This window comes from Crocodylus porosus, unplaced genomic scaffold (genome assembly GCF_001723895.1).
Source record: "Crocodylus porosus isolate Cpor-Errol unplaced genomic scaffold, CroPor_comp1, whole genome shotgun sequence".
Lineage (NCBI taxonomy): Eukaryota > Metazoa > Chordata > Crocodylia > Crocodylidae > Crocodylus > Crocodylus porosus.
In genome coordinates this window covers 120,271,724-120,286,326 of record NW_017728943.1, presented here as the reverse complement: position 1 = coordinate 120,286,326, position 14,603 = coordinate 120,271,724, and the positions used below count along the sequence as shown (strand labels likewise).

Below are 14,603 nucleotides of genomic sequence, written 5' to 3'. Positions count from 1 at the left end.
GAGATCCTTTCTAGCATCCGGCTGTTCCTGGTTCATGAGTTTTTGGGGGAGAGGGCCCTTTCAGATGTTTATGCTCCTCTGAGTCCCCCCCTCATGGCTCCAGCCTCACCTCATGGCCGAAGAGACCACCTCCTTGCCCGTCCTAACTTATATAGCCCCCGTGACGTCATTCACCTGGTCCAATAGAGGCCAGCTCCGGTTGGCTATCAGCCAACCAATTTGAAATACATCACCTGTTACCGGGCAGATTCCAGCCCACCAGGTAGATACCCCTCACCCAGGTAACTGATGCCAGTCACTAGGCAGAGGGAGCAGGTTTCCCCCCTCCCTCAGGAATGCAGCCAGCTCAGGTTACCTAAAGAGACAAGGTAAGGGTGTGGTCTCCTCTGCTGAGCCCACCCTACTCAAATGGTCACAGCACAGAGATTTTATCACATTGTCACAGGGCAGAGATTTTGGGGAGAAACCAAGGTGGCTTTCTGCCACAGAGGGGAGGTGACACCTACGCTGCACTGCCTGGGCAAACTCTGCTGCATCTTTAATGACCGCAGGTTGGCAACAAGTTTTTGCTGCTGGGTATGCAACAGGGCACCAATTAGTGTAGTTGAAAATGATACATTACAAGGGTGTTAAAATAACATCTCTTGGGATAGTGGATAGCAGCTACTGAACAGAATAGTGGAAAGCAGAGGTCTGTGGTTTCCACTTTGCAGATAAGGCTTTAGGATATAAGAGCAAGCACAAGTGCTCTTTGGCTCTTTAGTATTTCCGTGAAATCTCTCAGGCAGATATTGCATCAATGTAAAAATTCAAGCTGTTAAGCACAAATACTTCCCTCTTCTCTAGTGTTTCCTATATTCCCAATCTTCTGCAAATCTTGTAACAGTCCGTGAAGTAGCACGGGAAGATCCTGTTTTCTATCATTGTGGAGAAGAGCTTGAAAATATGAACCCTGAACTCTGAAGATAAATATGCCACATTTGGCTTTAAACATTGGATTTTAAAAACAACTCTTGTGATTCCAGGAGGCATTGATGAAACACCTTTGCATGATTGAGGTTGATGGTACTACAGTTTTCTTATGTGAAGAAGACAGAGTGGCATTGTGAAAATGGGTCAGATTGGGAATTTACCTTGGTCTTTTAATGACTACGGGTGGGCAACTTGTTTGCATACTTATTTGTCACATTCCTAAAATTTACTCTCAACTATTTTTTAAATATGTCAACAAAAGATTTCTTATGCCTGCTGAATACTTGTCTTTTTGTGGAATGTAAAGTGGTACTGTACTGCCCCCAAAACTTATGTGGGCTCAGCCGTATGTGTGTTACAAGTACAGTTTTAACTTAACTAGATACGAGGAAGAAGACTCTATATTTGACTCCCCAAGTTCTAAGAATCCTTAACTGTAACTATAACTCCAGCACAAGACATTCTCTAAAATCTGTTTCACCTTTCTTTTCACAAATAACTTCTCTTCACCTTACTGAATCAGATAGCTATATGTTTGCATCCGTGCATTTGTATTCTGTGGTTGCATTTCCCTTTCTTCCCCTTCCAGATGACTTTATAGTTTCTAAGATAACTGTTCTTCCTTCAGTTCCTCACCCATTAACCAGTGCAAAAGGGTATATTTACTGACTGTATTCAGTATTAGTGTAAAACTTGAGTATCTGATTTACTTTTTGCATTTGGATAGCACATAGCCTTGATGCTGAGCCTGCAGTGGGGAGGGGGCTGAGGTTGGGAGTGTGCTCTACCTTTTCCAACTATGGGAAAAACTGTACTGGCATCTAAAACAGTGGCAGCTGCTCCCATATGCAGTGTCTGTGCAGGTAGCCTAATTTTGCTAGTGGGAACATGCTCATTGACATAGAGGAAAAAACTATGTTCTGTGGACTTTGGATATTAAGTTGCTTTCACGTCCTCCATAAGGACTTGCCAAACATGCGCTTTGCATGAAAATTGCAGTAAGCCTCTTTATTCTTATTTATACTCCAGTAAAAGCAGAGCTCTTAAGGGAAAGTGTCACTTTCCACTGTGTTATTGGATCACCAGATATGTGAGGAGGGCTATTAGAGAATAGTATGAAATTCCAGCTTGTTAGAATTTTATTTTGTGTATACTGTGTGCTTGAGGGAAGTGAACTTTTAGAAAAGAACTTCTAGTGGCATTAATGCTGTTTCAGACTTCAAGCACAAACATCCTAGGACAGTGGTGCAAACAGCCTCCTGTTTGCTCTGCAGGCTGGATGTACAGTGCCAGGTTGGTCCTGGAGCCTGATCTCGGTCCATGGAAGTGGCTCGCCTTGGGACTTATCTTGGCACAATAGCCCACCCAGGACTTGATCCAGGGCTTGGAAATTTGGCAGTGGAAAGCAGTGGCATTGCTTCTCTGCCAGCAGATTTCCAGAACTTGGGGAGTCTTGTGGATCGGATCTGGCCTGCAGGTCAGGGACTGAGCACCCCTGTCCCAAGAGGATAGGACAAATTTTTGGAGGAAAGGTGTGCATCAGTAGCTTTTGAGCATGGGAGTTAGGGGCTACAGCCTCTGAACTGGAACTTCTTGGACCAGAGGTGAAGGCATTTTGCTTGGCATGTGTGCCTTGATGTTGGATGGTGGGGGAGCTGCAAGGGGCCCTATCCTTGTTGTGGCAGTGAAGCCTTGGCCCCTTCCCTGCTGTCTGCCTCAAGGCATGCATGTACCTACCACAGGTAACAAGCCAGGCTGGGGCTCCATGGACCCTGGTGCAGCTGCTTGCAGTCTCCCTGCTTCCTGGGCTCTGTGGCAGGCCTATGCACCTTGGGGGGCAGACTTCAGGGAAGGGGCTGCGGCTGTGCTACCACAACAAGATTTGGGCCTTTTTTGGCTCCCCTACCATCCAAACTACCAACATCTTACAAGTCCAGGTTGTGGGTATTTTTGGCTCTGCCTAAACCCGGTCCTAGACCTTAAATACTGGAGGTTGAAAATGAGAGAGGACCAGTGGAAATATCCCTGGTCACATACCCTGTTCATTCTCCCTTTCAGCATTCTCTGCCACTGTGTGAAACAGGATACAGGTTTCCTTTGATTTATGCAAGTTCTTTATGTGTGAATTAGTTCTTACGCAATGAGCATATTTAGACCCATACATTTGTTGTATGTGAGGCAGATTTGCTCTTATGTGATCAGCATAGATGCCCCCCAGCCCAAATGGGTAACTCGGGGGGGGGGGAGGGAAAGAGCCATGGTCCCACTCACCCCAGCCCTGGCTGCAGTGGCCCTGGGAGCAGCCAACACCAGCTTCTTGCATCAGGGCACAGAGCCTAGGAGCAGAGGTGAGTGGGGACAGGTGGAGCACGGTGTAGATCAGTGGCTGCAGGCAGCTGGCGCTGGCGCTGGCCGCTCCCAGGGCCGCTGCAGCCAGGGCTGGGGTGAATGCCACTCTGTTCCCTCTGCCTTGTGCAGCACTAGGAGTGGTGCCCCTCCCCCTGCCACTTCCCTAGTCCCAGCCTCCCTCCCTCTCTCCCTGCCATGGGAACCCATCCCTATTTGTTACATTGTAAAGTGGGTTCACTTTATGCAAATTTGATTTATGCGCCTTTCTCCAAGAATGCATGTACAGCATGAATCGAGGGAAACTTGTATTGGGCAAGATGGTTCTATGGTCTGACCCTGTAAATGATAGTTTTTATGTCCTAATTCAACGCAAAGAGGAACTGTCTACAAGTTGGGGTGAGGAAAATTTTATTTTGTTCAGATAGTGAGATGGAAGAATGGGACTTGAGGGAAAACCAGCAAAAGTATTTACGCATTCCACGCACACTTGCTCTTAACAGTGTTTATGAATTACGATACTTATGAGCCTCACAACAAGAATAAACATGTATTTTAATGGTTTCTGTGTTGCATAAGCATGATCCAATTTAGTGGATATTTTCCACTCTAAAACAAGGTGCTCTAAATCTTGCCTATACATGTGTTTTATGTAGTTGGTGTATGGTGAAAATAGGGCTTTAGGGATCCTAAGATCAACTTCTATGTCTTTCCTAGGCAACTTTAAAACTGTCACTTACTCCCTTCTAAATTAAAGAGAGATTCTAAGCTTGCAACTTGATATCACTATCCTAAAGAGACAAGAAACCTGTTGGAGCTTCTTTTTTGTCTTTATTTTTCCTGTCTTTATACCTGGTTCACCTGTCTAGTGTTGTAACAGACCGTGGAAATTGCATGTGTATGTGTGCGTTTAGAAACTTGCCTGACTTAATCTTCTTCTGAAAAGCATGTAGTAGTTCTGCAAGGTATTGTGAGCATCGGGTTCAATTACCTAGGAATTCTTTCTGGTAAAAGAAAAAGGTTAAATTAGAAAAGAAAAAATGAAGCTGGCTGAAGCCTTGACCTATACCCAGGAAAAATTAAATTACCTCCTCAGCATGTTCTTGATGAGCAATATGTCCTCATTTGGCTCCAGGGTTTTAAAACAAAATTTTGTAGTACAGGAAGAGGAAGAGACAGAATAAACTTGGAAATCTTGTATTAATGAACAAACAATAAATATTGGCTAAGACCATTATTGGGAAGGATTGACAATAGCCCTAAGTGTCTTCCTCAGTCTGAACTTCATGGAGAGTTTTAACTGAAACAGGTTCAGCTGTTTTTGAGGAGATTAAGAAAAGTATTGTTTGCCTATAATGAAAATGTTTCTGACAACAGTAGTTCTAGAGCAGGGTCTGGCACAGGTGCCAGATCATGGCACCTGAAGGCATTTTACTTGTCAAGTGTGTCAGGGCAGAAGATAGGGAAGGGGCCTGTGCAGCCACAACAAAGATCGGGCCCCTTGCAGCTCCTCCACCATCTGGCCCTGGCATACCAATATCTTACAAGTCAGGGTTGCAGGTGTTTTTGGCACTCTGCCCAAAAACATTGCAGATTTTTGTTCTAGAGTGGAGAAAAGGAGTCAGGGAGATACTCTGTGATAATTTGCATGATGGTTGCCCTAAGGTTGCCAAGTTTTGAGCTTCTTTCTCAAAAACCTGTGCTCAGAAAAAAAAGTGCCATTCTGATCTCTTTCACTGCTCCCCTCCTCCCTCCCCCGCCTTTTTTATTGTTGTTTGTTTTTTTAATGGATCCTTGTTGTAGGAGGGCCACTGGTATTTGGATAAAATCTCTTATTAACCAAATAGCAGCAGTGATTCTGCAAACCTCTCACAAAAGTTAAAAATCCAATGAGAATGTGGCCCACAAGGAGGGGACTAGGGCATGAGTTTAAAAATTGTTTCTAGAATAAGGAGCTAGCTTATATTATAACCATGGTGCATCTACTTTCTTTTATAATGTGGCTTCTGTGAGCTGCCAAATTGAATTTCTTTGCCTGTTTACAAAGAATTCATCCAACTTAAATTAGGGGGTTTTTGCAACTTGAGCCTGTTTTTTCATAACTTTTTGAAATGAGGGTGTTTTCCTTCTTTTAAAAAATATTTTCAAACTTTGAATAATTATGTGCTTTGATTTAAGTGTTTCTGAACTCCTTTGTTGTTTTGAAATGATAGGTGTTCTCACCCGCAACCTCCACAGCTTTTTATTTTAGCTTGGCTGGGGGCTTTCCCATTTATTTATGGAGCTCTTCCATTGTTTTCCGCTGTGACAACTCTTTTTATCTCAATAAGATGGAGACATTTGTACAAAAGCTTTGCTATACAACAGTCCAATAGGATGAACAAACTCACTGTCTTTTCTGTCTCTCTCTTGAGCAATGATGTTCCACCTGGACACACTATAATTACCTCTTGTGTATGTGATTTCAAATATTTGCTTTTTGTATCTTAAAATACTAAACCTGCCTGTTTTGCAAATGAAGTTTCAGTTCTTGTCTTAAACAAGCAGTTTAATGTGTTCAGAAGACTCCTTCATTTAAATAAAAAAGGAAGGTGTCAGATGATAAGCAATGCTAAGGTGAGATATTGTTTAGGGAGTTTTTGTTTTATAACTCGTCTTAAGTACTCAACCTGCTTTTGTAAATTATTTTTCCTCTTGTATGCCACACGAAGCCTTCACTGGGAAGGGCAACCTAGAAATCTAATAAATTAAAATGATCAGGACAGTATAACGGTGGAAAAGGAAGATGCTCTTAAAGAAGTTTTGGTCACTGACCGAAGATAACAAAGTGCTGAAAGTTTGCTACTTTAAAAAACATGACAGAAAACTGTATACCTGAGTTCCAGTCTGCCCAGAAGTGAGCATTACCATCATGTAAGTTGGGAAACTTGCTATTGTAGAAGAGCTAATCTGTCGGGTATGGGAAGGGAAGAGTGTGCTGGGGGTGGGGGGTATGTTGTAAATGTCCTTTACTTAAAAAGAAGTCTGTAAGTAGATGCCAATGTGTCTGGTTTGTTGCCTTTACATCAAAGCTTAAAGGAGCTACTGTTTGAATTTCTTTTTAGGCTAACCTTTCATCCTCTGACAGGACTTTTGCATATTTTGGGGACACCGTAGTTTCCATTCAGTGTTCCCTTCCCATTTGGGCAGCCTCACTAGTGGTGTGGCTGCAGTGGATGCACTATGGCAGCAAGACTTTTGTAGCTGTAGGTGTATGAGACCACCATCACTTAAACCTGTTTTGGCTGGGGTTCCATTATCTAGAAAATATTGGTGGTGACCATTAGAATTTTTTTCCTAACATATTTAAACAATAATAAAAACCTTTGTATCCTCAACCCATCAGCCATGGGTCCCTCCCAAATATCTTTTGGTTTCCCTTTTCTAGCATTTCCAGTTAATTTCACTATTAATGGAGCTGAAACGTCAGCAGGTGGAAAATCCTTGCCAAGCTAGCATAATGTGGAAACAGCTAGGTACTTTGCTACTCTGGAGATTCCAAGAGGTAATGTTTCTACCTATCCATACCGTCTTCTAGGGAATTGCCATAAATTAATGCGTTTATGTGTGTAAATCTTGGCAAAACAAACATTGTTATGTGGAAGGTTGCACTCTTCTGACTACAAATTCAAGGCAGGAATTCAGTGCTTCTATGCGTCTGAAAGTTGTCTGAGCTATACAAATATTTGGTTTTAGGATCTTGACACAAGCAAGCCAATTGACCTAAGGTTTTCAGATACTGTCACAATTAGCCTTCAATGGAAGGATTAGCAATAATTCTGTAAATGACTGGATGATATGTAAGCAAGAAGTAATGGCTTGTGTTACCAGCAGGGATCCTGGTTTTCCCTGATAAAAAAAAAATTGCAAATTCTCCGATTAAATCCCCAAAATCTGCAATTAAAATGAAACACCTCAATATATATTATCAATTGAACACAATGTTGTATCGATATCTTTACAGTTTTAAAGCAGTTTGGAAGCCTACCAGTGCCTCAATCACTGTAATAAAATAAATTCTGAATACCTGTAAATTTTGGTATTTGATTTTGGGTTTTTTATTATGGAAAATCAGAGCTCCCCCTGCCCTCTTAGCTCACCAGGATACAGGTCCAGTCCCCTCACTCTCAAGCCACAGCCCAACTCCTTCGCTATGGAGGCTTCAGTTCCCCACTCCAGCCAGCCTGCAGAGAGCTCTTTGCAAAAGAGTCTGCAGGTTTCTCTGTTAAAATGAAAAATCCACATCTTTTTTGAGCAAAAGGAAAAAAATCTGCATTTTTTTCCATTTTTCCATGGGAAACAGAAAACCTTGGCATCACTGTATTAGTTTGAGCTTAATAAAATAACATTAAAACTGGTTCATTTAATGCATTCATTCATTTTTAGGAACAGAATTTAAGTGACAAAACCTGAAGAAAATTTATTTCTAGAGGAAAGGTTTAAAAGGTCACTCACTTCAGTTTACGGCTGTGAAGGAATGGATGTGAGACCACTGTCACTAATTTAAGATTCTCATTACAGTACATGTACTAAAGCAGACGTTGGTAACCTATAGCCCATAGGCCTGATGTGGCAATATGCAGGCAGCAGCCTGTGTACCAGCCTTGTGAAGGGGCTGTGTTAAGCCAGCTGTTGCCACCCCAGCCCTGTTTTTGCCCTGTGCTGAGGGTTGGTCTCACGTATGCCCAGATGGCTCTGCTTACCCTTGCCACTAAATTAGCTGTTATCTTTGGCATTGTCCACAGGTTTTGGTAAGCAGAGGTTACAATAAAGGGGTTCAGGAAACCAGCCCTTGGCACAGAGCAGGAGAGGTACTGCAAAGATCATAGGTGTCTTGGAACGGCATCCGTGGTGCGGGTGCCAGCCACACCAGCGCTTACACTACTATCATTATCAGTGGCATGATTTTTCCATTGATAGACAGTGATCTCAACTTTTCTCAGTGCAGGCCAGACCTAGGAAGAACTTGTGGTATTTTTTTCAGTTGTTTCTTCAACCTCGCTCCTCAAAGCAGTACAGACAATCCCGTTGTTTTTTTTCCCTGCCAACATGCTGAGCTAGTTTTGCTAATTGCTCAAAATCCACTGTATATTCAAGAGTAGTTGGATTGTGTCACTGGAATCATAGTAAAGAACCTAATAAAAGTGGAGTGGGGGTAATGTTGAGGGAATGATTGAGAAGGAAAGAGCCTGCTGATCTGTAGGGAAGCCTAATAAGAGAAATTTGGGCCTTGGAAAGAGAACGAGGGAAAAGACAAAGGAAAAGGGATATGGTAAAAGATGCAGGAAGGAATAAAAAGAAAAATGGGTTGAGAAGAAGAATGAGAAGGATAAGGAAAGAGATATGACAGAAGAAAGCAGCAATGTGTAGGGGGCTAGAGAGAGTCAGACAAGAGTTTCATGATCAGGTGCTGCCTCTACTCCAGTATACCATGAAGCATCAAATTCTGGATAGGCCAAAAGAGCCTATTAAGGCTTGTGTAGAGCAGGGAGTACGTGGTGAATCTAGCTGTGAGCTAGCATGTGAAGAGTTGCCCCAGGGAAAGTTGGTTAGCCTGATCTGAGTGCTGTTTGTCTGAAGAGAAAGGTCAGATAAAAGGTTTGAGCATAACAAATTTGAAAATGAAAACCTTGCTAGATTCTACAATTATAGTGATGGCTGCAATTTTGGCTCTTTCTGAACTGTTAGAAAATAATTCGTATTTGACACCTTAACACAGTAAAAAATTGTTAAGACATACATGTTGCTGAGACTTTCTAAAAGTCGTTTAAGTGTAAATACAAATATTTATATGCTGAGGTATTAGGTGTCTAAAACTAGCCATTTATTTAAAAAAAACTAGTCCATTGCACATATGGAGCTTATAGTTGAAAAAAGTGTGTGGTATACGTTTCTCACTGAGCAACTTGGGTGGTAACAGGTTTTTACTGGAACTGGCAAATTAAAGTCTGCTCTGGGACTACACCCTAATTAAAATTAGGGACAGGACAAATGTATTTGTAGTGTGGCAGGTTGAAGTTTTCTGAGTAATGTTCAGAAAGCAGAGAGATTTGGAAGAAGTGTTTGCTGTCCTGTCTGTAACTACTAGGCCACAAAATAGTGAGCTCAGGTTATGATTGAAACTTGTAGAAACTTGTGTCCATCCCAGGCTCAGGAACTACACTGAAGCAGAGAAGTGGGAAAGCTTGATGTGGAAAAAGTGAGTGAGGCAGAAGGAGGTGATTTTTTGGTATGCAAGAGGCACTGATAAGTGGCGGGGGGGGGAGACTTTTCAGGTTCACTAGAAGGCTTTATGTTTATTCTAGGAAACATTTTCTTAATTCTCCCCTTCTTACTTTAAGTAGCTAGCACAAAACTTACCCAAAAGTTGAGATGACACTGGTAGACCTCAAACACATGGATTAGTTGGAAAGTTATGCATGAGATAAAAGGTTAATGAAGACTGCTTTTGTTGCTTAATGGCAGGTACACAGTTGTTTATGGCATGCGCATATAAAGTGTTTACATACTTCTGTGGAGGTGTATTTAGATGAATGTTTACATTTATCTATGGACTAACATTGGATAATTGTTTGGAGTTAATGGTGTTCAGAACAAAATCAATTCATAAAATGTTTATGGTCTCTATTGGATTTCTGGCTTTATAAGTAATTTAATGCATGCTATTATAAAGGCAGGTTAAAAACACACATGTAAACCTAATAAATGTTTTGTAAGTCTTTAGATTCTGACTTCATGTAGAACAGGTTTCTTGGTTTACAGAAAACTCTGAAAGCTCATTCTTTCTCTTCTTTGTTTTTTTCCTTCTTTATGATTCTGGACTCGGGGGGAAGCAGGGCCAGACCCGAAATGTGAGGGGGGATGGGACATGGGTCTCTGTCCCTCCTGCCCCCCATTCTTGATGGACAGTTAGCTAGTAACTACCAGAATATCCTTGTGTAGCAGTATCTTTATGAACTCAGTGAAAATCCATCCTGCAGTATTGCCTGAGGTGTTTGCTCCAGAAGAGTGGGATTGCTGGCCATGCAAGCTTGGCGTTCCATGTCCATGTCAATCACATCTGATAGGGTGCAGTTTTACACAGTGTTTCTGCCCAGTCTTTGTGCTAGCTGGCAGTTCTGTTAAACGGGCATCTGTGGTCTGGATAGTAACTTTGTGGCAAGATAAAATTCATCTTGGTTACTAAAGCCTGGATGGTTAAGAACAGAGGAAAAAACCTGATATTAACTGAATTTTTTGTTAGATTAAAAATGGCTAACAAGATATTTTTTGCATTGTTATAAGAATGACTTCTTTTTTCTCCATGTTTAACGAAGGATGTAAAATGATTCTTAAAAATGTATATACTGCTGCTGATAATATTTACAAACAACTGGAAAAAGGACAAGTTTTTTATTTAAAAATGTGATATAGTGGTGATGCAAATGAATAAGGATATTCAGGGAGAATACTTTGTGTATTACATTTCTCATTCTACTGTTGGCACCGAAAATCTGAATTTTTCTGAGGGGAGCTATATTATCCCTGTCAATCAGTGGTGAATTGACACTGCCGTATGACACTAATGGAAAAAGCAAGGCAGCACAACCCAGAGCATAACTTTCAAGCATCTTTTTCACTCTGCTTTTCTTTTCTGTTTTCTTTTTTCAATAATCCATTCCCTCACCCTTACTCTACAAAATGCTTAATTGACTCCGATCTGAGGAAGGCAGATGAGGTAGCTGGTTGTAGACTGTTAGCACTGCTACTGATTTTGCCAGAAAGATTGCTAAAGAGAAATCTTGCTCCCTGCACCAGATACTAGGTATACACCTCTCTTTACCTAGGCGCCAACAACCAAGCTGGTGTGTCTAATTGATCTCCTTCTCCTCCGATACACTCTCACCCCACCAGATGGTAATGCATGTGTTGTTACTAGTTTGCCAGCTCAGCTTTTCAGCCTTGTTAAAGAACAACTTAATGCACTAAACTGGACTTCTCCCTTTGCAGGAAGAAGAGATGCCAGATGTAGAAATTGACATTGATGACCTTCTTGATGCAGCTAATGAAGAGGAAAGAGCTCTTAAATTACAGGTAAAATATTTCCAAATTTAAAATTGGACACATCTGGATTAACACACCTAGGTCTTGATTCTGACTGATTCCTGCGTATTTCCTGCCTTTTGAGAAATAGGAAGTTCAGCATAATCTGTAGGACTATTGCCTGAATGTACCCCTAGGAATAAAGCAAATTTCAGCTTGTTATTGTATGCAACTGTTAGCAACCCATTTTTTAAGGCAGAAAATATCCAAATTCAGTAAGTACTAACCATCTGGTATAAAGCTCTAACTAAAAATATGGGGGTAGGATCAAAGAAACCGACAACTACATTTACTGCGCAGTTACCTACCATATTTCACGGTGTATCAAGTCAAGGTTTGAACCCAGAAAGTTTACCCTTAAATATCCACCTTGACTTATACACTATATGAATACTCCAGCCAGACCCCACGCCAGTGCCCTGCTGTATGGGAGGTGGCATCCTGGCATCTAGGGGCTTCCTCGATGCTGACTGAGGGCCAGCCAGCTCCCCACCCCCCCCAACACTCAGAGCCAGTCTGGGTGCCTAAACCCCACACCTGTTGAGTCTAACCTGTCTCTCCCATGGTTGATGGTCAAGCTGATGGCAGGCTGGGCAGCCCCTGGGTTGGGTGCCCGGTTCTTCCTTCCATGGTGGTGACAACCCCTGGTTCCAGCTGGGCAGGCTGCCAGGAGGCTGGGTGCTGCCCCAGCTCGGGAGGACCCAATCCAGTTTTCTCATGATCCCACCTGGGCTTCCAGTGCCACGGAGACTGTCCTTGCTGCCTTCTCTCACTGCCAGTGCACCTAGCCACCCTTCTGCCCCCCACTCTTGTGCTGCCCATGGGGTGAGGCAGCCCCTTCCCAGGCAGCACCAGCCATCTTGAGGGCTGCAGGAGCCTGCTAAAGGCAGAAGTGACCAGGAGTCTGATCCTGCTTTTGGCAGAGCCTGCTCACTGCTATCTCCCCCGCAGCTAGGGATCCCCATGAGCTACCGCTGGGCTGGGCAGTCCCTGAGCTGCAGGGGGGGCTGGCTTCTTCCCTCCATGGCAGTGGTGCCCCCTAGGCCCAGCAAGACAGGATACTAGCGAGCCAGGTGCTGCCTCAGCTTGGAGGTGCACGAGCCCACTCAGGCTTCCAGCACCTCGTGTACCATCCCCACTGCCGCCTTCCACCGCCAGTGCACCCGGCAACCCTCTTGCCACACTCCCCTCCGGCAAGACAGGGTTGACATACACACTGGATCTACGAAAATCTTAACTTTCTTGAGTGGAACTCTGGGGCTGACTTATACACCATGTCAACTTGTACACTATAAAATATGGTAATTAACTGTACAGTAAACATCACCCTGTTAGGGTGCACAAAACTAATAAGCTCTGCAGCAAGGTAGGACTTATAAAAGTAAGGTTTTTTTTGTGTGCAGCAATACACTCGTAGATGCTGAGCTGGCTAGCTGGGGCACAAGGGTGCTTCAGTGCAGAGGCTGCCTGCCAGCTAGTCTTACATTGAAGCACTCTTATGCCCCAGCCAACTCCTCCACAGCACAATGACCCTGATCAGAGCAGTCCTGGTTGAGAATCACTGTCCTAGGGTATGTTCACTCTGCTGCAGTTGAGAAGAGTAAGTACAGTTCATGTGGACTCACCCATGCTAGTTTTTTAAACTAACCAGTTCAAGTACTGAGAACACTGACTATCCCAGGAGAGCATCACAGGCTGTACTGAATGTTGGGCTGCTGCGATGATGTGGTTATCACAACCTAAAATTATGAGTTCAAAAGAAGTTTTGGCATGTTGGCAAATGTTGCAGTCCCACCTTTCAATATGATGTTGATGTACCCCTGGTATCATAATGAAAGCTGCTCTGTGTGATTGAAATGAGATTCACTTCTCTCCACTAGCTCCTTCAAGGTGCATAGGTCAGGATTGTAAATTTAGAAGTAGCTGCCCTTTTTGCAGACACTCTGCTCCAGCAGTGCTCCAGTACTTTGGATTGGAGTTGCTTCTATACAAAATACGAAAATTATACATCTCCCTTCTGTAGGGTACATGAGACACAGTGGTCCTTGTTTGATAGGTGAGGAAAACACAGTGCCATTACATTCTTATGCAGACTTGTTTTTCTGTTAACTGCTTTTGTTGAAACTGACACTTCTGTGTTTTACTTCTAGGAAACTCTTGTAGATTGCTACAAACCGACAGAGGTAAAATCACTTTTCTTAAACACCATTTTTCTGCTTTTATAAAGGGCCCCTGTTCCACTATTGTATTCATTAGGCGAATGGGCTTCACTTAAATGGATATTCTGGATAAAGTTTAATGTACACAATACATGTAATGACTTACACCACTTTTTAATGTACTGTACAAGTATGAACAAGTTTAGTAGGAAGCATGAGCCTTGCAGCTTAACAAATATTTTAACTTCATGCAAAAAAGCTGAGTGCAGTAGTTGAAATACTAAAATGCATAGTAAAGACTTATTTGGATATATTTTTTTCACTCATGTAGTGGGCATTACAAACTCAGGAATTGCACAAATAGTATCTAAGATACTGCATTATGCAATGGATGTATAGTATCTTGGATTCCACTGTTTGGTAACTGCTTTGGGTGAGTTGTGCTTGACCAAGGAAACATGCTTCTTTTTCTTTCCTTAAGGTTGTGTTTAGCATGGTTTTCCTTCTGGGGGAGCAGCACTGAAATGGCTGCAGTCTGAACTGCTTTCTGTAACACAAAGCACTGTGGCTTAAAGACAGACTGTCAGGCACAACATTGGGGTTGAAAGGATAGTGGTGTCAATCAGACCTCTAGTTTGGTACCTTTACATTTTTTTATTATATCATGTAGTACTGGAGAGGTGGTTGAGACCAATTGCTGAAGCCACTCAGATCTTTAGCAGTGTTGGAATATAGCTCAGAAAGGCCTCAATGGTTTATTCTTTGCTGTGGGAGAAATGGTTTTGCATAGAGTAGATACGACATATTGTTGGGATTCCTAGGGAGATTCCAGGCTAAAAGGCCAGGTTTTTCTGGTGTGTGTGTGTGTGTCAATAGTAATGCTATATTATCAATGACCCATTCAACATTCTCCAGCAAAGGCCATTGAACTTCAATTGTTTTTTCATACCATTGGTCTAGATAATTGATGGGGTATCCAGAACTGAATAAAGTAGAGCTGGGGGG

At 42.6% G+C, this 14,603-nt stretch overlaps 1 protein-coding gene across 1 annotated transcript in view; it reads left to right on the top strand.

The window, feature by feature from the left end:
- PPP1R14C (protein phosphatase 1 regulatory inhibitor subunit 14C) overlaps positions 1 to 14,603 on the top strand; it is a 120,360-nt gene that overhangs the window by 90,811 nt on the left and 14,946 nt on the right. The window contains exons 5-6 of the mRNA XM_019548631.1: positions 11,347 to 11,430; positions 13,590 to 13,622. Coding sequence (XP_019404176.1) covers positions 11,347 to 11,430; positions 13,590 to 13,622 — 117 coding nt within the window. The remainder of the gene's footprint in view (positions 1 to 11,346; positions 11,431 to 13,589; positions 13,623 to 14,603) is intronic.